The following is a 27,332-nucleotide window of genomic DNA, read 5'->3' as shown; positions in this document are numbered from 1 at the left end:
GACCGGGGGAGGACCTTTGGGGGTCCGGGGGACCCTTGGGGGCCGATTGGCCCTTTGGGAGCCCAGGGGACCTTTGAGGACCAGTGGAGGGCCTTTGGGGGTCTGAGGAGGGCGTTTGGGGGATAACATTTCGAAATTTTTACTTTTTAGTTTACTTTTTTTTTGCGGCGCATCCCTGCGGCGCATCCTGCTGGCGCTTTCCTGCGGTGCCTCCCTGCGGCGCATCCCCTGTGGTGCTTTCCTGACCCGCGGCGCATCCCTGCGGCGCATCCTGTGGCACGTTCCTGGCCCAGGGCGCATCCCGGCGGCGGTTCTCTGGTCCGGGGGGCTTTGGGGGGCGGGGGTTGGGCCTTGGGGGCACTGGGAGGGCTTTGGGGGCACCGGGTGGGCCTTTGGGGTCGGGGGGGGCAGTTGGGGGCCTGGGGGACCTTTGGTGGCCGGGGGAGGGCCTTTGGGACCCCGTTGGTCCTTTGGGAGCTCGATGTGCCTTTGGGGGGCCCGGGGATGGCCTTTGGGGGTCTGGGTGGGCCTTTGGGGGCGTCGGTGGACCTTTGGGAGCTTGGGGGGCCTTTGCGGACCGGGGGCTTTTTTCGGGGTCGGGGTAGGAGGATTGGAACCCTTTGGGGTTGGGTTAGAGGACCTCACAACACTGTTCAAATGAAACTTGTGTATTATAACGACCACAGAGTTTCACCATTAAATTCTCTTCTAAAATCTCTTCAAAAATCTTCTTTTAAAATGTCTCTATCTGTTTCGCCGAAATAGTTCCATAACCTGTCTAAAACGGTTTCGCCCAAATAATCCCTAAACGTAAATTCAGCGTGTTCCTTTGTTATTGGCATCTCTGCGCTAACGCATTTCAAATTAATAAGAAACCTTTTCGCGCGCTAAAACAATTCATCGCTAAGATGTTTCTTGCCTAATTGTTTCCATGGCCTTTGGTTATTAATATCCTTTGGAGTTCGACCAGTAGAACTATTCCCGAGGCAAAGACATTAATGATTTGGATCTATTCCTGGAGAAATGTTTCTAGGCGAAAATTTTTAAAGTCTGACAGATGATGTCATTGATTGATTGATCTGTCAAGAAAGGGGAAATTAATTTGTTGTTTCTAAGGGGAATTATTGATTCACGATAGGTGAATTGAGGTCGACAGCACAGGTGTTCCAAGGTCGATGTTGTTGTTGTTGTAAGTTCACGCTCTCAGCGAATGTCAAGGTCGATGTTGTTGTTGTTGACACACTTTGATTACGCAATCAAGTTCTAGGAAATTCACTTCCCCCTCGAGTCCTAGATCAATAACATTGTTCCCGTTAGAATTCAATGCGCATGTGCAACCTTCGCCCCGGAGTTATTACACATAGAAACATCAAATAACTCGACCTTGGAAAAAGAGGTCATTGACCCCATTACGTAATCATTCTCCCTAGGGAGGCTATGCCCTTATTTGGACCATAAACCACGTGGTGATCGTGGGAGTTTTAAAAAAAAGTGTCCGGATCGGGATTCGAAGGGGTGGTGTAATCGTGGGACCTCCTGATCCCTCTCTACTCAAATGAGCCCTTTTGAAGTTTCTACGACAAAACTTTCAATACAAATCTTATATGCCCCCAAGGCATATCTTACAACCTTCCCCTGGGTGCTGGGGGGGGTGTCATCCTCAAAGACCTAATTTCCAGAACTTTCTACTACGTTAAACAAAAAGGCTATATGAAAATTTTGATTCGATGTGTTTTGGAGGAATGTTAGGCGTGAGAGTGGGGTTAGTTACCCCCCAATCACTTTCGAGTTTTGCAAAGGCCACTAGCCCTCTCAATTTCCAATTGAATGAACCCCTTTTGAAGTTTTACCACAACTCTATCTATAAAAACGTTCTATGCCCCCATGGCAGAACTTACAATCTTGCCCTTGGGGCTCTGGGAGGATTGTCATCCTTAAATACATAATTTCCAGAACTTTCAACTATGTTGAACAAAATAGCTATCTCTAAACTTTGACTGAATGTTTTTGGGGAAATGGCGAGCGTAAGAGGGGGGTTAATTACTCTCTACTCACTGTTGACTTTTAAAAAGGGCAATTTCAATTTCCAATCAAATGAGCCCTTTTTGAAATTTCTACAACAGCTTTCTATATAAACTTTATATGCCCCGAGGGCATACTTTAAAACCCTTGCACTGAGGGCTCTGAGGGGGTTATCATCCTAAAAGACCTAATTTCATGAACTTTTAACTATGTTTAATAAAATGGATATCTCAAAAATTTTGATTGGATGTGTTTGGGAAAATGGCGGGCGTGAGAGGGGTGTTAGCCGCTCTCTGATCACCTTCATCTATTAAAAAAGGCACTAGCCCTTTCAATTTCCAATAGAATGAACCCTTTTGAAGTTTTTATGACAACGATTTCAATTAAAACCTTATATGCCCCCAGGGCATAACTCAAAACCCTTTGCCTAAGCGATAGGGGGAGGGGGAGAGGTTTTGTCATCCTTACAGACCTAATTTCCAAAACTTTCAACTACTTTGAATAAAATGGCTATCTAAAAATTTTGATTAGATTTGTTTAGGGAAAAGATGGGCGTGAGAGAGGGGTTAGTTGCCCTCAAATCACTTTCGCCAATTAAAAAGGGCACTAGCCCTTTGAATTTCCAGTCGAATGAGCCCTTTTTCAAGTTTCTACGAAAAAAATTTCAAAAAAAAACTTATATGCCCCGAGGGCATAACTTATAACCCTTGCCTTGAAGACTGTGGGGGGAGTGTTCTGCTTAAAGGTATACTTTCCTGAACTTTGATCTGCGTGGAACAAAATGGCTATCTCAAAATTTTTATTGGATGTGTTTGGGGACATGGTAGGCGTGGAACGGGTGTTAGTTGCTTTCCAATCACTTTTGACTATTAAAAAGGGCACTAGCCATTTTAATTTCCAATTGAATGAGCCTATTTTGAAGTTTCTACGATAACGCCATCTACAAAATTCTTATGTGCCCCCTGGGTATAATTTTCAATCCTTGCCCTGAGGGCTGTGGAGGGGTTGTCATCCTCAAAGACCTAATTTCCAGAGCTTAAAACTACGTTGAATAAAATGGCTATCTCAAAATTTGGATTAGATGTGTTTGGGGAAAAGTTGGGCGTGAGAGGGGGGTTAGTTGACCTCCAGTCACTTTTGACTATTAAAAAGGGCACTAGCCATTTCAATTTCCAATCGAATGAGCCATTTTTGAAGTTTCTACGACAACGCTTTCTATAAAAATCTTATATGCCCCTGGGTATAATTTACAACCCTTGCCATGAGGGCTGTAGAGGGCTGTCATCCTCAAAGACCTAATTTCCAGAACTTAAAATTACGTTGAATAAAATGGCTATCTAAAAAATTTGATTAGATCTGTTTGGGGAAAAGGTGGGCGTGAGAGGGAGGTTATTTGCCCTCCAATCACTTCCGATTATTAAAAAGGGCACTAGCCCTTTGTATTTCCAATCGAATGAGCCTTTTTTGAAGTTTCTATGACAACACCTTCTATACAAAAACCTTATATGCCCACAGGGCATAACTTACAACCCTTGCCCTTTTTTTTTTTTTTTTTTGCCTTGAGATTCTTCAAAACCCCTCCCTAACCACAGTGACAAAGGCCAGATGGCTTTTTTAAATTATTTTGACATCGGTAATGACCGAACAAACCCTGGAACTCCCAAAATTTTAAGTGGAATAACATAATCCCTAATGGGTCTGATGAAATCATGGAGACGTGCACAATGGGCAGCTTGCCCAGGAGTGCTACAAACAAACAAACAAACAACCCTTGCCCTGAGGGCTGTGGGGGACTGTCCTCCTCAAAAACATAATTTCTATCTGGAAATCAACAACGCTGAACAAAATGGCTATCTCAAAATTTTTATTGGATATGTTTCGGGAAATGGTGGGCGTGGAAGGGGTGTTAGTCGCCTTCCAATCACTTTCGACTATTAAAAAGGGCACAAGCCACTCCAATTTTCAATTGAATGAGCCCTTTTCGAAGTTTCTACGACTACCTCTTCGATACGAAGTGCCCTGCACTAAAGAAAAAAATTAATAAATAATACATATTGCCAACATCGTTCTTATATGCCCCCAGAGCATAACTTAAAACCCTTGCCCTGAGGGTTGTGGGCGAGTGTCCTCCTCAAAAACATAATTTCTATCTGGAAATCGACTACAAAGAACAAAATGTCTTTCTCAAAATTTTCATTGGATGTGTTTGGGGGAATGATGGGCGTGGGGGGGGAGGGGGGGCTTTTTGCCCTCCAATCACTTTCGACTATTAAAAAGGGCACTAGCCACTCCAATTTCCAGTCAAATGAGCCCTTTTCAAATTATCTACGACAACTCCTTCGATATGAAGTGCCCTGGTATGGAAAACAAAAAAAAAACAAAAAATATACATTGTGCCAACATCGTTCTTTACTTAGGCAGCGGGATCGCGCTGCCTATGATAGATTCAAATTAACTGACGTTATCAGGGGCTCTAATTAGGGGAACAGGAAAAGGATTCCCCCTCCCAGATCTTGAAAAATATCTTTTAGAATTTTCATGAGGAAAAACAAAATAATACATTTTGACAAATACTTTGTTTTAATCTTCATTTAAAAATAGAGCAATCAACATAAGCAAGTAAATACATTTCAAAAGCATTTGGGAAAATCTATCTAGTGATGAAATTTTGCAGTTTTGAAATTTTTGAGATTGAAGAAATGCAATGGTTATCACTGTAGGTTTTATGCTTAAATTTTTATATCAGAGACAAAATATGCGTGATAGTGAAAGTGAAGGGGGGCTAAGAGAGAGTGGGACTCAAACAAAGCTCTTAGCAATAAATTTGCTGAAGCAAAATTCTAAAGCATATGCTTTACAATTTTTTGTGACAAAATTTTGATTGTGGCAAATAAGGGTGCCATTGTCACTAAAACTAATTATTTCGGAAATGGATTGAATTATAGGACCAACTTTCAAAATTTCTCATTGTTCATGTTAAACTTCCTTAAATGCATATTTTCAGCTTTTTAGTCCTCTTAGCTTGGGAGTTAGACCCCTGCTTTAATTACTCTGGGTTTATACTTCTCAATTTGTTTTATTTTCTTTACTACTAACCAATAATTAAACTTGAACAAATTTCTCTTACAAAAACATTGACTGTATTAGTGACAAAAAAAAACTTCAGACAGGTGGATTGTCTCTTCTTTTCTTCTTGTTTTATTGATGAATACAAATTTTTATGGGTTGATTTCCTGACATTCAGTATTGGCAGCATAATTTGTTTTTCTAAACTAAATCTTTTTCCTAAAATATTTTCCTAAAATAATTGTCAAAATATTGGCCCTCCCCGTATAATTTCTTGAGTTGGTGCCCCTGATGGTTAGTAATGAATAAGTAGTTATTTTGGCTACTAAGTAGTTAGCAACCAAACTACTACAAAGTAGTAGTAGTAGTAGTAGTCATAGCAGTTACTAGTAGTGGTAGTTAGCTATTAAGTAGTTAGTAATAAACTAGTGGATATATCCTTATAATATTCAGAACGCTCATTAAGGCGCCACAATGGTCGAAGCTAACTTCCGATTTCTCCAGCGTTAATCATTGTATAGTATGCCTCTGACACAGTAAACAGAATATACCAGTATGATCATTCTCTATCTCACCCATTATAAAAACCCGGACCGGGGTGCGAGTGCTCCGGAGAACGTTTTTGCAGATATAAACATAGGCGAAGTCAGATTAGCGGGAATGCAGGTTAGTCTGTTTCCGTCTGTTTCTATCAAAGTGCATTGAAACAGACTAACCCGCATTCCCGCTAATGCAGAAATAAGTGGGGGGAGCTTTTTGTGAACGAAGACCAGAAATGATCTGCGATAAGCTTACTGGTATATTCTGTCTACTGTGGCCTCTGATAAGCACTTAAGCGATTTTGTCCGTCTTTGTCTTATTCTATAAAAGAAAATGAGTAGAATATTTTTTTAGGAAAAGAAAAACTTAAGCAAAAACAGATTTCCTCCGCAATCTCAAATACACTCCAAAATCAATTCAGATTTGCTGCCTAAACTGCCAAAGCAGATAGTGCCGTAAAAAGTATCAAAAACTTAGAGTGAGAAATTTTCTGTAAAATATTTTGATTTTTCGTTTGAAACAGTTCGTGGTAACGAACTGTAAGTAAGATGCAACCCGGCTTAATGCTAACCGAAACTCTAAAAACAGAATTTTGACACCAATAGATATATCAAAGGAACTGGCTTTTGATTTTCGAAAAAAGGAGTAAATACCCCCTAAAAGCCATAGAATCTTAATGAAAATCATACCACCAGATTTAGCGTATAAGAAAACCCTATTGTAGAGGTTTCAAGCTTCTATCTGAAAAAATGTGAAATTTGGCATTGTTTGCCAGAAAAAGGATCGAGATGCGTGTTTATTTGTTTGTTTGTTTTTTTCCCCCAGGGGTGATCCTATCAACCCAGTGGTGCTAGAATTTTGTGTGATGGCTCATTCGAACGGAAATTCAAAATCTTAGTGGCTGTTTTAAGTAACCAAAAACATTGGAGAGTAACTAGGCCCCCTCCCCCTCCTTTTTTCCAAAATCGTCTGATCAAAATTTTGAGACAGCCATTTTTTTTAATCGCAATTGAAAGGCCCAATAACTATGCCTTTGGATGTAACATGACCCCATCCCCTTAGCCTCAGGGGAAAGGTATTTAAGTTATAAAATTTCCCCATTGTTTACGCACAGTATTTGTTATCGGGAAATATGTAGACATTTTCGTATGGGCGAGGGACGAATTTTATTCTGGGGGCTTTCCATGGAGGAATTCTTCCACGGGGAGGGGAGTTTCCAGGGGGTGAGCTTGTCAGGGAACATTGTACACTGGGGGAATTTGCCATAATTCTTACAAAAATTCTTTTTATATGTCTTGCTTTCTCTTTTCCGTCTCTATTTTACGCGTGGAGTTGGTTAAGGGTAAATGTCAAGGTTTGAATTTTCACCGGGATTGAATTGTCTAGAGAATATATCCGTGGGGAGGGGGATTTTTCGGTGTAGGTGGGGCCATATTTCTGGCATTATTTAAAAAATGATCAGAAATTAAATAGAAAAGACGTTTTTTCAACTGAAAGTAAGGAGCAACATTAAAATTTAAAACGAACCAAAATTATCACGTATATGAAGGGGACTGTCCCTTCCTCAACTACTCTCTCTTTATGCTAAAGTTTTAAATTTTTCCCAGTTCTTTAAAAACGACTCCTAAAACATCAGGGTCGTTTACTTAAAACAATAAGAAGCTTTTTTAAAAGTACTACTAAGAGACTTTAGCGTAAAGAACGAGGTGTTGAGGAGGGGGCAATCCTCATACTACACGTAATAATTTCTGTTCGTTTTAAGATTTAATGTTGCTTCTTACTTTCAGTTGAAAAAGTTGGTCCTTTGAACACATGAACATAGATTAAAAGAAATGAAAGTAAATCTGCCATCTCACATTGAGCTTAAAATATCGAACTTCAAATTATTGAACTTAAAAACCTAAATTATTGAGCTTAAGATTAAGCTCGTATCATAAAACTTAAAAATTTTATGATACAAGGTGCTGATGCTAACTTTGAAAGTCTAGTGCATATATAGGTTTTTTTCCAGGATAAACGTCTATGAATGTTTTAGTTCTTATAATTGATTTTGACAGTCATTCCTGATTTGCTAATCTTGGTTCGGAAATTTTGAGGGAGTGATTCATCTAGTCCTAGTGATTTTCTAGTCCTAGCAATTTTCAAGCTAGTCCTCGGCTTATTTGCCTCCAAATGTTTGACGCAATCTGAAACCGGGCGAAGATATAGCCTATCATTACGAAAGAAAAGCTAAGTAGAATCGATTGCAGTAAACCTCATTTATCCTTCCAAATTTGATGAAACGCGAGTGAAAATCTTTTTTTTTTTTTTATCTGCCCGTGCTTGATGAAATAAGCACTAAAAAGTATAAAGTTAATTTTACGCTTTAATAATCATTTGTAATCAAACAATTATTTGTTTTTCAATAAGATATTTACCCAAAATTGAAATTGTTCTGTTGCTTGACCAAATCAACTGACCTAAACTTTAATTTTTTTTGGTAAATAAGTGGATTTTCCATTAAAAGAATCCTTATTTATTCTTAGTGTCCTTATAAAAGAATATATTTTATAATGTCTTTTTTATCTACAATAGCTATAAACATTACTAATTGAAAGGCTAATTTGCTAATTATTTCCTTAAATCTATTAGTTCCTTGTATTCATCTTCAAAATGTCTAGGATTTTCTCCCATCCCCCACACATCGTGCAATAGTATTTTAATTATATGACAAAATATATATTTTGATAATATTAAACATAAATTAAATATTAAAGTTAAATAAATATTAATAAAAAAATAAACAAAACAAATATTGAAACTATCCATAAAACATGAATTAAATAAAAAGTATAATTATTGAATAAAAATGTATAAAATATATAATTATATGTAAGTAAAATAAACATAAATTTAACTAAAATTACATTGTGCAATATTGTTTTAATTATATTAAATAAAAATATATTTTGATTATCTTAAATATATATTAAGTATTAATAAAGTATTAATAAAGTTAAATAAATATAAAAAAAATAAACTAAACAAATATTAAAACTATCAATCAAAATGTATTAAATTAAAAGTATAATTAAATTTTGAATAAAAATGTATAAAATATATAATTAAATGTAAGTAAAATAGATATAAATCTAATTAAAAGTAATTAAGTTTAAGTGAAAATATTTAATTTTATTAAAAATTAAACATAATTACATGTACTGTAATATATCATAAAAATATAGTGTATTAATATAAAAGTGCATTAACCTATATTCGACTCTTCTCCCTTTTTATTCTTCATCTTTCCCTGCTTCTCTATTTATCACCTGCAAAAACTATTGGTTTTATTCCTATCGCTAGCAATCCAAATTAGTGCCAAGTATAAGATGAGAAGAAAGTGTTATTCCAAGTAAAACACAAATCATGACCTTTGACGACCAGACAGTTCTGTCGAAAACAACTCAGCATTTCCTTAACAATAGGCGCTTTTGTTCTAATAAAAGTTGTCGTTCTCAGGAGAGTAGAACACCAATTCAATCAAGACTTTATAGGCTTTATAGGTTGAATAAAATAAAACTCCGTCTTAAATGACGCAAGGAAGAAAAAGACGAAAAAGTACAAGTTCAGAATTGAGAAAGCTTACTTTGAAAGAATGCTGGTTGTACAAGACAAATAGGAAGAAGTGAAACCAAAATTCAAATTTAAAAGAAAAGCAAAAGATGAAAAAGAAAGTTTAACTATTTTTTTTTATTATATAAATTGAGAAGGCTTGCAAGAAAAAGAAGAAGACAAAATAGCTTTGAATGTTTACAAGGAAAATAGGAAGAAGCTAAATTATAAGAGAGTGGAACTTTATATGTTGAAAAAATCGTGTTGTAAATGGCGCTAAAAAGAAAAAAAACGAAAAATCACACATTTTTGAATTGAGAAAGTTAATTTCGCAAGGAGGCTGGTGGTACGAGACAAACAGGAAGAAGCGAAACAAAACGGAAAGGGACATATAAAGCAAAAGATAGATAAGAGAGATTTTTTCATGAAATTAGAGAATGTGCAAGAAAAAGAAGACAAAATATTTGTCATAATTAATTATGATTAATTTGATTATGATTTGATTATAAGATGATTATAATTTGATTATGATTAATTTAATTACGATTAAATGATTAATTATGCTTAATTAAATATAATTAATTAATTAAATAATAATATAATTTCATCGTAAAATATTTTTCATAATTGAAAGAAATACCTTTGAAACGATGCTAGTTTTACAAGACACAAAAGTTAGAGTTAAGCAATACGGAAAAGAAACGTATTGCCAGGATCTAACAGTTCGTGGTAACGAACTGTAAGTAAGGAGCGAACCGGGTCAATGGTAACCGAAACTGTAGAAAACGGAATTTTGATACCAATAGATACATCAAAAGAATCAGATTTTAATGCTAATTTCGAATATATAAGTTTCATCAAGTTTAGTCCTTCTTTTTAAAAGTTACGCGCCTGAGAAAATTTGGCTTATTTTCAAAAAAAGGGGGAAAGACCCCCTAAAAGTTATAGAACCTTAATGAAAATCACACCATCATATTCAGCGGATCAGAGAACCCTACTGCAGAGGTTTCAAGCTCCTATCTACAAAAATGTGGCATTTTTCATTTTTTGCCAGAAGAAAGATCACGGATGCGTGTTTATTTGTATATTTTTTTGTTTTTTTCCCAGGGGTGATCGTATCGACCCAGTGGTCCTATAATATCGTGGGAGGGCTCATTGGAATGGCAATTAAAATTTCTAGTGCTCTTTTTCAGTGGCAAAAAAATGGAGGGCAACTAGTCCCCCTCCCAAGCTCATTTTTTATCAAAGTCACCCGATCAAAATTTTGAGATAGCCATTTTGTTCAGGATAGTCAAAAATCCAATAAATATGTCTTTTAGGATGACTTAATCCCCCACAGTTTCCAGGGGAAGGGCTGCAAGATATGAACTTTGCCCATTGCTTACATATTGTATTGGTTATTGGGAAGTATACAGACATTTTCAGGAAAGATATTTTTCTGGTGGGGGCGGGGGGGGGGGGCGGAGGAGGAGGTTACTCGGAAGAATCTTTCCGTGGAGGATGTTTCTTTGGGGTAAGGAACATTTCTATGAAGGGGGCGCCGGATTTCCAAACATTATTAAAAAAACCATCAGAAATTAAATAAAAAAAACAAGTTTTTTTCAACTGAAAATAAGAAGCAACATTTGAACTTTAAACAAACAGAAATTATTACGTATATGAGGGGGTTCTCCCCCAAATCAATACCTCGCTCTTTACGCTACAGTTTTTTTTAATGCTTTCAAAAGAGCTATCTATTCTAGTTAAACGGCCTTTGTGATTCAGGGGTTTGTGAATTAAAAAAAATGTTTATTTTTTAACGTAAAGAGCGTGGTATTGACTAAGGGGAAAACCCCCTCATATACGTAATAACATATACGTAATAAAATAACAATAAAAAAACAAGCGATACGGCTCAATAGTAATCGAAACTTTTAAAAACGGAATTTTGATGTCAATAAATATATCAAAAGAATGGGCTTATAATGCTGATTCTAAATATAAAAATTTTATTAAGTGTATTATTACTCATCAAAGGCTACGAGCCTGAGAAAATTTACCTGATTTTTTAAAGAGGGAGGAAACATCCCCTAAAAGTGAAATTTTTTTTTATAAAAATCACACTGTCAGATTCAGTGTATCAGAAAACCCTATTACATAGGTTTCAAGCTCATATCTGCAAAAATCTGCAACTATATCTGCAACGTATTTTTTGCCAGAAGGAAAATATACGAATATAGAAGTTCGTTTCGTAAGTTAATTTGTAAATTACGTCAGAACAAAATTTAGAGACAGCCATTTAGAAAAATAAGAGTAAAATTCTTATGCAAATTTTGTTTACTTATTCAAAGACCGTGAGCCAAAATCAAAGCTGCATTAACTAAAAAAAGATTAGAAATTAAATAAAAAAAAACAAGTTTTTTAAACTGAAAGTAAGGAGCGACAGTAAAGCTTAAAACGAACAGATATGATTCCGTATATGACAGGGGCTGTCCCCTCCTCAACGCCTTGCTCTTTGCGCTAAATTTTGACTAGGTATCACAACTTTACTTTATGAAACAATAAAAAAACTTTAGCTTAAAGAGCAGGGTGTTATAGAGGCGACAGCCCTTGTCATATAAGGACTAATTTCCGTTCGTTTTAAGTTTTAATGTTGCTCCTTACTTTTAGTTTAAAAAACTTGTTTTTTTTTAGTTAATTTTCAAACAAGATTGAAGAATATGTGTTTGGTTATATTTCATTTCAAGGGAGGAAAAGTACTTATTATTGAAACACAAGTTTGATGTTACTTGAGGATGAGTTTGATGTTACATGACCTTAAACGATTTTCCAGTCTCTTTTAACACTCTATAATACGACTCTTCTGAATTTTTTAACAGCCACACTATCTTTTTACTTAATATATCTTTGTATATAAATGAATTTGATAAATATATCTGCTGATGCTGAAGCAGCACTTGTCATTTTTTTTCTTTTTTAATTTTTTTTTATTATTATTTTTTTTTCCTGTATCTCTGTTACAGGGTTCTGTTAGCCCAAATTTAATAAATTCTATTTTGGAAAACTGTTCAAACCGTTTTCTGACTGATTGTCTCTTGTAACTCTAAGTTTAAATTCTTTGGAATGTGTGGAAATAACGTGAAGACTTGTAACTTTAAAAGAAAAGCTGAATATTCGGAGTTTGAACAGAATATCGGGACAAATTGCAAGGATTTACTTTATATCGTAGTTTTTCCTACCTCCACAGACAGAAAGGGCGTCCGCGTCTTTGAGAAAAGTTCAGTTACCTATTATTCGTATTGCATCATGTATCTCTTCATTGTCTGGTTCATTTTATATTCATTCTGGTTCACATTTTGGTTCATATTCATAGTCATAATCAGTCATATTCATAGTCAGTCATAGTCAGTTATGTTCACAGTCAGTCATATTCATAGTCAGTTCATAGTCAGCCATATTCATAGTCAGTTACATTCATAGTCAGTCATATTCATAGTCAGTTCATAGTCAGTCATATTCATAGTCAGTTCATAGTCAGTCATATTCATAGTCAGTTCATAGTCAGTCATATTCATAGTCAGTTCATAGTCAGCTACATTCATAGTCAGTCATATTCATAGTCAGTTATATTCATTGTCAGTCATTGACTATCAGTTATATTCATAGTCAGTTATATTCATAGTCAGTCACATTCATAGTCAGTTCATAGTCAGTTATATTCACAGTCAGTCATATTCATAGTCAGTTCATAGTCAGTTATATTCACAGTCAGTCATATTAATAATAATAATAATAATATAATAATAGTTTATGAAATTTTTAATAACTTTTTTACATTAAGTTGCTTTAAGTTGCAATAGTTGCTTAATTACATTAAAAGAGATCTAAATCTGGAACTTATTGGAATTGATAAATAACAATGATAATAATAATAATAATAATAATAATAATAATAATAATAATAATAATAATAATAATAATAATAATAATAATAATTATAATAATAATAGTAATAATAATAATAATAATAATAATAGCAACAATAACTAATTTGTTACTCTCTTTACAATCGATTAATAGAGGTGTATTTTCAAAACTGCGTGTCGAAGAAAAACCGATTCAAAACAAACCAGGGAAACAGTTTTTCTTTCCATAGTTTAGAAGGCCAATGTTTTTAGAAATTCTTAAAACAGCCTCAGAAAATACGGAACGAGTAAAAAGATATAAGGTTGAAAATATTGGTATATGATTTGGGCTTCAAATCAATTCCAGTAAGTTCCAGATTTACATCTCTTTTAATGTAATTAAGCAACTATTGCAACTTAAAGCAACTTAATGTAAGTAATTAGTAAAAATAATTCTTAAATTTAAAAGAAAATCTTAATCAAATCCTATGTAAATCATTGAAACTCTGTTTTCAAAACTTAGAGTCAAAGAAAAGGTAGACATAATCCTGAAACATCGATGCAGTATTTGGGTCGTATACCCATGCCTGAAGTTTTTCAGTTTTTCGTCACAGATGCCTGTCAGCCTTGTGGCCAATCTCAAAATCTCTAATTTGTGAGATCTATGCCAGTGTTACCAGATTTCTGGTAAAATATCCCGCAGTCATAAAAGCGAAAAGGTCAAGAAAACACATTTCTTGAACAAAAAGGTACAGAAAGTAAAAAACAAAATAAGAACTTGCTTTATAAAATTCAAAGAATTCAACACTCGACCACCTCAAAACGGCACCCCAACAGTGTGATTTCGGAATTGAACACGAGTTGACAAAAAAAAAACATGAATGCGAAGTAAAGTAAACATCCTGGTGAAAATTAATTTAACAAGAATATTTTATAAGAGATAGTGAGGCCAATAAAGGTTAAGCAGACACTTCAGACGCTTCGACAATAAAGGTTAATCATGAAAACAAGCTAGAGAGAGCATTTTATCGCAAACTTCATCACACCTTTTTGAATTTTGTTTTTATCACGAAGAATTTTTAGCATATCGAACATAAGAGGAGATGTGACAGCAAGCTTGATGGCGCTAATAAAAATCATTTTTATTTTTCACCTTATTAATCATCTTCATAAATTTTAGCCCTATGAATCATCTTCATAAATTCAGTTTTGAACTTAACCTTGTTCAGCATGAATCTATGGGTTGATCCAATTTGGTCAGTGAGTTTGGATCCTTTCCTGCTTGTACCCTTTACCATAACCATCACAGAGAATTACGTTTAATGTATCCAAGATCATGGTATACAAAATGATGGTATACATTATGATGTATTGCGAAATGATGTTTACAAAATGTTGCAAATTAAGGTACGCAAAATGATGTTTCAGGTATCGAATCCTCTTAACTTACACTTTAAGTCACTCAGTATGGTGGACCACTGGACTGGATGGCACTGCATCATCTTCTGAAAGAAGTGCTGAGAAAGGGCGTTTGAATTGTTGTTCAATTTTTTTGGTTTTACACCTAATCTACGAGTGTGAATCTTGAATTTTTTGCTTAATCTAACTTTTTTTGTGTCAAATTGTTCTTGTGTTTTCCATTTTTTATTCCACTCTCCTTTTTTATAAGACTTGGCTTACTTGACTTAGGTCTTCTGCCAGGCGCTGCTCGGTGTGGAGAGTGAAGTCTGCCTCCTCCATCCCTTTCGGTCCATTGCAAGAGTTTGTACTTCACTCGGTCTGATGTTCCCCATCGCTAGAAACCCGACTAGGCTGCCGGATCATAGTTTCGTCGGTTGGCCTAAAAGGATTTTTTGTAAGAACTGGCAAAAATAAAATTATTTTTATTATTATCATTGAAATTCGTGCGTGCAAACTCTGGCAATGAAACTTAACTTTTGACCTTATTCAAACTTGAATGAACTTCCGGTATCGCTATTTACCCATTATTTGCTGCTACCAACAATTCCTATCAAAAATCTAGACTTTAAAAAGACGTTTGAAATACCGTCTGACGCAAAAAATCATAAATACACCGAATATTCAGAAGTAATAGGGATGGTACTTGTGGCGTAGTCACCAATATCTGACAAAACACACACAAAAAGTGTCTTCCTAGGTCGTATTCTTGGGTACGGGTTTAACCCCGCCCCGCCCCCCCCCCCCAAAAAAAAAAAAATTCCGACACGTTAAAGCGCAACAAAAACTAATATAAACAATTTTTTATGCTACAAAGTTTTGTTTGTACCCCCCTCCCCAGGAAATAATCCTGGATATGTCTTTGGTGTCTTTTAAATGTTTAAATCACACTAAGGAATACCAAAAGAAATAAAAATTACATGTAAAGTACCCCTCCCCCCACCCTACCCCAATTATGGTTACACAAATATCATTTTCATGTCCTCTTCTCATTCCATGGTTTGTTTTTCGATTACCACTTCATTCTTTCTATCGTCCTGTTACTTTCACGACACTAAAAGCGTCTTGATTCACCAAGGAAATGTCGAAACATCAATATATGACGAAGCGTCAATATATGAAGCATCATGAATATGATGCAATCAATATAATGAAACATCAATATATGACGAAGCGTCAATATATGAAGCATCATGAATATGACGCAATCAATATAATGAAGCATCAATATATGACGAAGCATCAAAAATAAGAAAATTTATTCTTTGACTTTTCTGTTTGATTCCTGAAACGTTCCTCTTCTACACTAATAAATAACAGCATGTACTTTTAAATTGCAGTCATTTCTACATCAGTGAGACTCTGCATCTTCGTTCAGGGTCGTTCAGGGTTCTTGTTTAATGGGACTCTTCTTTGAGTAAAACAAGGTTTTTTGAGGGAGGCAAAATTTTGTGAGCTCACAAGCTCAGCAACTCATTATTGAATGATGAGAGTCTGATTTTATGTAAAGGTTCTAAAAAAAAAACAAGAGTAGCTAAGACAAGCAGCGGGTGCTTATGTTTTTGGTGAAAAAAGTAAATGAAGAAATACGAGCGACAATCAGTGTGCGCTTACCGCTTTTGGTGGAATAAATAGACGAATAGTTAGGAAGACCATATGGCTTTTAGGATATCTTTATTTCGTCTGGAGGAAAATATAGATTAAGTTTATCTCCAGCAGGAAATTAATATAATCTGCACTTAAATATATATTTTACTACTTAAGATCGAGAATTTTGTATTTTCAGTATATTTTCTCACATACTACAAATAATTCAACACATTTCAATGTTATTTTCGCTATTTATATATGCAAGGGACTGTCCCCTCCTCAGCGCCTCTCTTTTTACGTTAAAGTTTGACTCTTTGTAACAACTCTACTTTTTAAAACAATATAAACTTTGGCGTAAAGAGCGAGGTGTTGAGAAGGGGACAGCCCCTATCATATACGAAATAATTTCTGTTCTTTTAAAGTTTTAATATCACTCTTTACTTTCAGTTAAAAAAAAAAATTTATTCGATTTCTGAACGTTTTTCAACTAATGGAGGTTTGAATTTGGCACACTGTACATGAAACATTACAACAAAATTTGTATATACAATTTTAGCAGATTTATTCATTATATGAAGGATTGCCCCCTCTTCAATAGCTTGCTCTTTGCGCTAAAGCTGTTAGCACTTTTAAAAACTCTTCCTATTCTAATTAAACGGTTCCCCTGTTTCAGTAGACGCTCTTAAGAAATTGGGACAAACAGTCAAACTTTAGGAGGGGGCAACCCTTCATTTAAGGAATCATTTCTATTTTTTTCCAATTAATGCTAGTAAATCTGGCTCACACTATATGAATTATACTCCTTCCCCTCACGGAAAACTCCTCTGTGAAGATTTCATCCAACGTAAAGTGCACCCCCCCCCCCCGTAAAATTCCCTCCAGACAGCTCCGTCCTCGCTGAGAATCCCCCTCCCTGTAAAATTGCTCACGGGTGATCCAGCCTGAAAAATGTTCCTTGGCATTACTTTAATCTCTAATCGGTTTCTCGATCACTCCAGAAATGCCCCTTCCGTGGAAATTATTTCCCGGAAATTAAATCACGAGGAAAAAATCCCCTGGATAATAGCCCCCAGTGTAACATTTCCCCTGGAGTATTCACCCTCCCCACCCAGAAATTTCCCTCGCCAAGGAAGATTCTCCCTATAGGAATGCACCCAAAGCACTACCCTCCCCCCCTCCCAAAAAACGTCTACCCCCCTCCCAAGTATATTTTCCAATAACAAATTCTATATGTAGACAGTGGACGAATTTCATAACTTAAAGGTCTCTCTCCACGGACTGTGTGGGTTCATTTTTACACCAAAAACATAATTATTTAATCTTTCAACTATACTGAACAAAATGGCAATTTAAAAATTTTGACCATTATTTCGAAACAATCACCTCTGGAAAAAAAAGAGAAATAAACACCCATCCGTGATCAGTCTTCTGGCAAAAATACCAAAAATAACAAAAATCCATATTTTTGCAGATAGGAGCTTGAAACTTCTACAGTAGGGTTTTCTGGTACGCTAAATATGGTGGTGTGATTTTTATTCAGATTTATTTAATTTTAGGGGGTATTCCCACCTATTTCAAAAATCAAGGAAATTTTCTCAGGCTCGTAACTTTTGACCGGTAACACTAAACTTGATGAATCTTATCTATTTGGAATCAGCATAATAAGCTGATTCTTTTGATGTATTTATTAATACTAAAATCTATTTTGTAGAGTTTCGGTTGCTTTTGAGCCGATTTGCTCCTTAATTACAGTTAATTACCACGAACTGTTTGGAACCTTTGCCAAATTTTTTGAGATGATGGAGAAACCGAAGGAGCTGTGTATTCAATAAAACAAAATAGAAATCTATAACTAATTGCTAGAACTTGCTATTAATACAGTGAATATAATAAACTAAACAAAAATCCGAATAAGTTGGCTTCACATCGGAAAGCCTTTATCCCCCAAATACAAAAATCTACAACTATCAGATAAAGATCCAAGAAGCATCGTACAAACCAATGGAATAATAGCATAGTCAGAGGCGGTCTTAGGGGGTCTTAGAGGGAACTATCTGCGCAGAATTTCTAGGGGTGCAAAATTTCGAATAAATATTCTAATGGTTATTATAATATTTTTCGGAATTTAATTTTTATTAAAATAAAGTAGAGCTTATAGTTAATAAGTGAAAATAATAAATGAATATTGACTAATTAATAAAATATAAACAAATAAAAAATAATTAAATTGTAATAATTTAAATAATTAGGTAAAATGTAAATTATTAATTAATTGAGAATAATTTTATTAATTACGAAAACTTTTTTAAACAGATAAGCTAAATAAATGCACAAAATAACAACGAGATAGAAAGGATAAAAAAAAGACGTAAATAAAAATGAAATCAAAACCAGAAAAAATCAATACAAATAGTTTAAAACCCCTCTTTCTCAGTATTCACTTCCAAAAGCAATTATTCATCATTACAAAAGATTGATTAATCAATTAGTCAAATTTCTCCATTCCGTATTCTTGAATGTTCTCCATTCTGTTCGAGAGTGTTATATATTCTTTGGAAAAATTCTCCATTGTCCGCTCAAACCGAAGCTCGATACACAGCTTAGCTTTGATAAATATGACATCTAAAATGAAGCTATACTTACTAAACTCATCTAGATAGTTTTTCAACAGGCAGCAATGTTCTTCTTCCTTGAGAGTGCTATATTTATCTCAATTTTCTCCTCCTAAACATAATAAGAAGACTGTTTGATCAATACGAGTTGTTCACTCTGCTGCCTGACTGTTTTATTGCCTTTGTATTAAGTTTCTAAATTTTAATGCTCATTTTTAATTGGAAGTTAAAGCATAAGGGAAAACACCTTGTTCTTTGTTTTTAATTAAATAGAAAGCAAAGGTTTTTTCTACTGAAAGTAAGGAGCAACACCAAAACTTAAAACGAACAGAAATTATTATGTATATGAAGGGGTTTGCCTCTTCCTCAACACCTCGCTCTGTACGCTTAAGTTTTTTAGTACTTTCAAAAAAATCTTCTTATTTTTGCAATTGAACGACCCTTGTGTTTCAGGAGTTGTTCTTAAAGTCTTGGGAGGTGTTGAGGAGGTGGCAACCCCTTCATATACGTAATAATTTCTGTCCGTTTTAATTTTCAATGTTGCTCCTTACTTTCAGTTGAAAAAAATTGTTTTTTTGTTTAATTTCTGATCGTTTTTTAAATCATCCCAGAAAATATGGCCCCACCTCCACGGAGAAACACTCTCCTTGCGGATATACCCTATAGACAATTCAATCTTGGTGAAAGTTTACCCAGGGACAAATACCCTCAACAACTCCACGCGTCCAATTGAGACTGAAAAGAAACAGCAAGAAATATAAAATAATTTTGTATAGGAATTCTGGCAAATTCCCCCAGTGTATAATTTTCTCTGACAAGTTCAACCCCTGGAAACTTCCCTCCCTATGGAAATTTCCCCTTGGAAAACCCTCAGCAGAAAATTTGTCTTCCCGCTCTAAAATGTATGCACGCTTCCCAATAGCAAATGCTATGCGTAAGAAATGGGCAGTGTTTATAACTTAAAGACCTTTCCTCTGGGGCTGTAGGAGGGTCATGTTATATCCAAAGGCATAGTCACTGGGCTTTTAAACTATGATGAATAAAATAGCGATCTAACATTTTTAATCGGACGATTTTGGGAAACAAGGGGGGGCGGGGAAGAATGCCTAGTTGCCTTCCAATCTTTTTTGTCAATTCAAAAGGGAACTAGAACTTTTAATTTCCGTTCGATTGAGCCCTCTTACGATATTCTAGGACTACTGGGTGGATACAATCACCCATAGAAAAAAAACAAAAAAACAACAACAAACAAACCCATATCTGTGATCTTTCTTCTGGCAAAAAATACAAAATTCTACATTTGTACAGATAGAAGCTTGAAACATCTGAGTAGGGTTTTCTGTTACGATACAAAGAATCTGATAATTTGATTTTCATTGAGATTCTATGACTTTTAGGGGGTGTTTCCCCCTTTTTGAAAATAATGTAAGTTTTCTCAGGCCCATAACCTTTCATGGGTAAGACTAAACTTCATGTAACTTATATATTTGAAATCAGCATAAAAATACGATTCTTTTAATATACCTATTGGTATCAGAATGACGTTTTTTAGAGTTTTGGCTACTGTTGAGACGGGTCACTCCTTACTTACAGTTCGTTACCACGAACTATTTGATGTAATATAAAAACGATATTATTTTCCTGAGAAAGGTAAAAAGTAAAATAAAAATTAGTCATAGATAAAATAGCTAAAGAACTAATGGAATAGGTATAAAGGTTGTTGGCGACTCTTGCCATATATATTGTGAAGCTCCACTTGTGTCACTTCGTCTGGAATATTCTGCACCCCTAGCTTAGAATGACAAAATGACTATTTTTTTGTGACGAAGAAAAACAAAACCTAGGATAATGCCAGCCAGTGGAAAAAAGAAGAATAGCATGCAAATACTTCGGTATAGACCGCCACTTTTTTGTTATTTGAACTTTTATCTTCATATTTTACTTATTACTTCCACCTTTGCACTTGGGTTGATTCAGTGGAGGCCTCGAACAACATATTTGCTAACTATTCTTCTTTTTTTCTGCACTAGCTCGAAAGATCCGTGTTTTTTTTTCATCGTTACAAAATTTTATTTATTTTGGCTCACTTCTGTCTTGACGCAACTATTCGCACCGAGCTTGAGCTATTTCTACACAATTGACACAAACAAGGTTGTGTATATAATTTTCTATAATGCCTTTTCAAATTGAAAGTTGAAGTTAGACAACACCCTGCTGCGTTGCGGCAGAAGTGTGCCAAAATGAATAAAATCTGTAATGAAAAGAAAAACCTAGGATAGTTCGAGCTATTGAAAAAAAGAAGAATACCTGTAAAATGAAAATATTTCAGTCTTGACCAGCGCTATTGTTTCATTTGGACTTTCATCTTCATATTTTACTCATAACTTACATCTTTGCACTAAGGATGGTTGAGCGGGTACTTTGAACAAAATATTTGCTAACTATTCTTTTTTTCACTGGCTTGAGTTATCCTAGATGTTCCCCTTTGTTACAAATTTTTATTCATTTTGGCACACTTCTGCCGTGACGCAGCTACCCACATCGAGCTCGAGACATTTCTGCGCCCTTGACACTAGCCACGTTGCTTATATTATTTTCATAAGTAGACAATTCCTCGTTGACGCCATTCCAGGGTCCTGGCTTGCATTCATACTTTTTTTTTTTTTTTTTTTATTGAAATTTTAAGTTTGAGGGGAACACCTTGATTCTTTTATTTTAACTCAACATGATTTTTTGCTTCAAAGCTGCAATGTTATAAAAACTAGAAGAAACTAAAGTTAGCTTATATAAGAAATCGAGCTTAAGACGAATCAAAAATTTGATTAGTAAAATCAAGCTTAAGACGAATAAATGTCAAGAGGCATAACAAAGTCAAACTTTGGAAGTAAATTTCCTCATCCCCTGGAATACCCCTATTTATGAGTTGGTTCTATGTTTTTATGTAATTTAGCCTTCTTCTCTAACAATCAACTTCCCTTCGCCGAAATATAGGACTCCTTGAATTAAGTTTCTGCTCAAGTGTCTCAAAACTACCATCAGATATTTGTATTAATATTCCATATAAAGCTATGGGATTTTTTTTTCAGTTTTCGCATTTCCAAACCATTTTAATAAATTTTTCTAGGCAGAAAATTCAACATATATTAAGGTTTGGCACTTCAAATTAATTTATACTTTACAAATAATTTTTTTTTGTGGCAAAACTTGCATACTATTTTAGTGTTTTCAAGATGAATTCATAAAAATCACGTAGACATGAGTCACTAAAATCCTTGTTTTTTAAAGGTCCTCCAGTTTCCAGTAATCAGTTACGGTTTCCAGTTAAGGTTCTCGGTTATTCCAATGGTTCCAGTTAATATCGATCCGCTGCCGTTTTCAAGAATTTTGAAGCTCTTTTCCGGAATTTTATAAACTTTTTTTCATTATTGTAATTGCTTTTCAGCAAAAACATTATTGTTTTTCATTGTTTTCATTATTGTTATTGTTTTGTAATTTAGATGAGCTAACGTACCATAATCAATCTCAAACTTCAATTCGTTTATATTTGTAGATATATTTGAAAAGGCGTTTTTCAGGTTTTGGTTATGGCTGGGGTTCAGTCTTCACTAGGTTGCAGCTATTGCTGCAACCATAATACCCAATCTATTTTATTTGAGAAATGTCTTCTCCTTAAAAAAAATATATAAAAAAAGACTAGTGAAGTAGCTGAAACCAGCACATGGAGTTGCATTACATTTAACCCCTTCAAATACCAGTTTTGTTATATGTTTTTTTGTATGTCAAGTGCCAAATTTTATACTTTTAAAAACCGTTTTCAAAAGGCTGGTACCAGTTCATGAATCGCCTTGTTGTTCACCCCCTCCATCGCTCGAATGCCAACTATAGTTTTCTTGCTAGTTGCTTGGTAATTTCAAAGCTAGTACAGAACTGATAGCCTAGTCAATAAATTTTTATTTAGCCAGGAGAAAATTTCGTTAACTGCAGAACCTAATATTCCTCACTCATTAATGCAAAATCAAGAGGGGGGGGGGGTGTAAGTCAGATTATTTCAGTTAGGGTTACTTGATGTCAGTTCGATGAAGCAAATATTTGTGAAGGCTTAGGCTCAGGAGTTTGCCATAAACTTGTCCAGTGGGAGGAGATAATGAAAATCTAGAGCACTTTATATGCTCTTGTAATGAGTAGGAGGATTTGAGGGAGGAAATTTTGCTCGTCTCAAATCTGCTCCCATACATTCATGGCGCATGCAGAGCTGACTTCACGTGCCTCTGGATATCCGGCTAGCCAACGGAGAACTAAATGCACCTAGGGACGGTTAGGTTAGCAACCCTCCTCCTGAAATTATTAGCTACGAAAGGAACTGGATATACAGCCTTGGATGCCCCATCCACCATCCCAACTGGACCGATACCTGCCCAAGGACGTACCAGTTTGAACATCATTGACTAAGGTGGCATTAATGTCGCCACCTGGAATGTCCTGACGCTGAACCAGCCTGGTTCTAAGCTTCTTTTAGAAAATGAACTAAGAAGATACAAAGTGACGATCGCAGGAATAACAGAAACTCACCTTACGGGATGCGGTGAAAAAGATATTGGAGAAGGGTGGACACTGCTTTAGTCTGGTGGACACCAAGAAGAGGGGGAGCCGGCCTTGTTCTTAACAATTTCGCTCGGAAAGCCCTGTTGTCATTTACGCCTATCTCACCACGTCTACTGAGAGCGAGAATCAACGGCCAGCACGGGAAGCTAACTGTTCTCACCTGTTATGCACCAAAAAACGAGGCCCAAGATGAAGACAAGGATGATTTCTATGCGCTACTGTCCTCCGAGCTCTCCTCCGTACCTCCACACGACTTCCTCCAAGCCCTAAGAGATTTTAGGGCTGGTGTGCATAACAGCTCTGGTCTGTACGAAGCTGTTGTTGGATCTGTGACAGTTGACGCTCTGAATGATAATGGTAAGTGGCTGCTCAATTGCTGAATCACCCACACTCTATCAGTCACAAATACTTGGTTTGCGAGAAAAGACATTGCGAAGTACCTATGGTACAGCAATGATGGCAGGACAAAAAAGATGCTTAACTACATCATTTTTCGACGACGCTGGCGTTCGTCTGTCCAGAATTGCCACTCATACAGAGGTTCAAAGCTCGGCAATGCTGACCATCGTGTCCTCTCTGCAAGGATAAGACTCCGGCTGGGAGCCAATAAGAGTAACTCCTCATCTACTAAGAAGATAGACACCTCTCGACTGAAGCAAGATCCCTCGATTCGTGATTGGTGTATGGTTGAAGTTTCTAACCGCTTCAAGGGTTTCCAGGTATGTTCAGACCCTGAGTCAGCATGTACCACTTTCAAAGACAATGTTCTCAGAGCAGCTACCGAAGTTTTGGGCTCGAAGTCGCGAAAGAAGAAAGAGTGGATTAGCAACCAGACATTGGAAATAATTGAGCAGAGACGGCGAGCGAGATTACAAGGAGATATGACACTCTACAGGCAGCTCAACAAACAACGCAACTTCTTGCTTCACAAGGGCAAGTAGGACTTCATTGCGCGTAAAGACACTGAGCTCTAGTAAGCTGCCCAAAAGAAAGACATAGGCACAACATTCAAGATCCTGCGCGAGCTGACTGGCCAACATGCCATGACGTCCACAAGCCTGCAAGCAGCGAATGGATAAACTATATACGATCAGTCTCAATGTGTTGGTCTCTGGGAGAAACCCTTTAATAAGCTGCTAAACTCAGATCCATCCGACTGCATTGACCCAGGGCTTGTTGCCGCTGCTGCAGAAGCTATTCCTGCCCCTGACGGTGCTGAATTTTCTCCTGAGGAAATTAAATCGGCAGTGAGGAAACTAAAAAACAATAAAGCAGCTTGCACCTGTGACATCACTTCATAGCTACATTCTACGGGCGACCCTACAATGATACTTTGGCTGCTGATGGTGTTCAGCGTAATCTGGCGCACTGAAGTTATACCGCCAGACTTGAAGAAAGGAATCATCGTTTCAATGTGTAAGCGCAAGAGCAGCAAGATGGATTGTAGAAACTACCGTGGTATCACCCTACTCTCTGTTCCTGGAAAACTGTTGGCAATGCTCCTGTTAAAACGTACAATAAGTTTCCTACATGCTTTGCACCGCCCCCAACAAGCTGGATTCATGCCAGGAAGATCGACCACTGAAAAGATTCATACGGTCAGATATATCGTTGAGAAGACACTGGAATTCAACAAGAACGCTTACATAGCTTTCATTGACTTTCATTCTGCCTTTGACACTGTTGACAGGTTGTGCCTTTGGATAATCCTGAAAGCTGCAGTCCTACAGAAAAATATAGTCAGCCTCTTTAAAGAACTCTACAGCAGCACAGAAAGCGCCGTTCTTGTTAACAGGAAGCTTTCTTCTTCGTTCCTCATCCAAAATGGTATACGGCAAGGATGCGCTACTGCGACTGAGCTGTTTAACTGCGTCATCGACCATATTTTGAACGAGACACACCGTGCCCACCTCTTTTGGCATAAGTTGTGCCGGAAGGACTTTGTCTGATGTTGACTTTGCCGATGATGTAACCGTCATTAGCGAAAATCTCGGCCAACTTAAGTCAGCACTCGATACGCTCTCTTCCATCGTCTCTGGAGTTGGGCTGCAAATCAACTAGAACAAAACGACAATCATGCCTATAAAACATACTGAAATGACATCACCCTAAACTGTTTTAATCAGAAGTCAAGCTTTCGACATGATAAAACAGTATGTCGGAATAGTTATCTCAACAAACAGCAGAATAAGCACCGAAATCTCAGACAGATCAGCCAAAGAAAAATTTGCATTCGGATAGATTCTGAGAGCAGTCTTCCACAAATCGCAAATTAGTTGCCGTAAAAAAACCCATATCTACAACGCCACAGTCTTAAGCATCATGCTGTACTCTTCTGAGACATAGCTGATAACCCAGACACAGCTAAGAAAGGTAGATGCCATCCAAACTAGACACCTGCGTCGAGTTGAAGGAGTCAAATGGTATGACAAGATACGCAATACTGAGATCCTGAGGACCTTCAATTTAGTGAACCTCTCCACCAGAGTAGAAGCTCATTCTCTAAGAGTTTGCGGCCACATAATCCACCTCCCGCCAAATACCCCAGCAAGGATCATATCGGACTTCAATACCTCGATTGCCTGGAAACGTCATCCAGGGAGGCCGTGCACCAGGTGGGATGATGTTATAAGTCAAGGCCTCTTCAACCGCGAAATAGACCCAAATGATGTCTCATCCTTAGCCCTGGACAGGGCTGCTTGGAGAAGACTGACAGCGCTGTCAACCAGTTCTCTCTACGTTGGGGACCCTGCTGAGCAAGAGCATTAACTAAAGTAAGTCAAATAAGTCAAGATAGGAGGGACGTAAGGAAGGAAAGAACCTTTTGATTAAAGGAAACTTTAGTGTGGAACTACCGGCTGGATACTAGAAATTAGGAAGTATTTGCGAAGGCGTAGGCTCAAGAGTTGGCCATATTCTTGTCCAGTATGAGGAGATAATGAAAATCTAGAGCACTTTATGTACTGATGTAAAGAGCAGGAGGATTTGAGGGAGGAAATTTTAGGATTGGGGTAGGAGGGACGTGAGGAAGAAAATTATTTTAGCTTAACGAAAACTTTAGTGTGCAACGAACGGCTGGATATTATTTGTGTTTTTTTGGGTTTTTTTTGCCCTTTTTGTAAACATGACCAATGAGGCTTCTTGAGCTGAATATCTTATCATATCATTAGTTTATAACAGTTCAATGAAGGTCAGCTAGAGCCAAGTTAAATACTTGTAGTTCCACAGATTAATCTCCGAAAAAAAAAACACAAACTTAACACAAACTTATTCTTCAGTATATCCTATATTGGATTGCATCCTAAAATACTTGCGATCATGTTTCAGCTTCTTTACGTTATTAAATAAAAAAACAATTTTTTTAAAACTGAAAGTAAGGAGCAACATCAAATCTTAAAACGAACAGAAATTATTCCATATATGAAAGGGGCTGTCCCCTCCTCAACGCCTCGCTCTTTACGCTAAAGATTTTTATTGTTTAAAAAACAAAGTTGTGTGACAAAGTCAAACTTTAGCGTAAAGAACGAGGCGTTGAGGGGGGGACAGCCCCTTTCACATAGGGAATAATTTCTGTTCGTTTTAAGTTTTAATGTCGCTCCTTACTTTCAGTAAAAAAACTTCTTTTTTTTATTTAATTTCTGAATGTTTTTAAATTAATGCAGCTTTGATTTTGGCTCACCGTACATGAATAATTAGAATGAAATTTGCATATTAATTTTATTGTTTTGGCTAAATGGCTTTCTCGAAATTTTGTTATGACGTAACTTACGAATTAACTTACGTAACGAACTTCTATATTTATATGTTTTTATTACGTATATTAGGGAGTTTACCCAAGGCCATATCCAGGGGGGGGGGTTACCCGGTTTGAATCCCCCCCCCCACCGAAATTTTGACCGAGTCGAAAATAAGTAGAAAATTAATAAAACCTAGGTCAAAAATCAGTAAAATTAGTCGAAAACTGAGT

At 36.3% G+C, this 27,332-nt stretch overlaps 2 protein-coding genes across 2 annotated transcripts in view; one reads left to right on the top strand and one right to left on the bottom strand.

Annotated features, from left to right (window-relative positions):
- Positions 1 to 12,800, bottom strand: part of LOC148940514 (disintegrin and metalloproteinase domain-containing protein unc-71-like) — a 78,863-nt gene extending 66,063 nt beyond the window's left edge. The window contains exon 1 of the mRNA XM_089105520.1: positions 12,671 to 12,800. Within this exon, the coding sequence (XP_088961646.1) occupies positions 12,671 to 12,800 (130 nt within the window). The remainder of the gene's footprint in view (positions 1 to 12,670) is intronic.
- The window catches only part of LOC148940513 (disintegrin and metalloproteinase domain-containing protein unc-71-like), a 426,194-nt gene that overhangs the window by 163,889 nt on the left and 234,973 nt on the right, over positions 1 to 27,332 (top strand). The gene's annotated exons all lie outside the window — the stretch shown is intronic.

Source organism: Artemia sp. Qi Xiang Cuo, chromosome 19 (genome assembly GCF_049724085.1).
Source record: "Artemia sp. Qi Xiang Cuo chromosome 19, ASM4972408v1, whole genome shotgun sequence".
Taxonomy (NCBI): Eukaryota; Metazoa; Arthropoda; class Branchiopoda; order Anostraca; family Artemiidae; genus Artemia; species Artemia sp. Qi Xiang Cuo.
The sequence above is the reverse complement of the archived record's forward strand: the minus strand, read 5'-3'. Positions and strand labels throughout refer to the sequence as shown.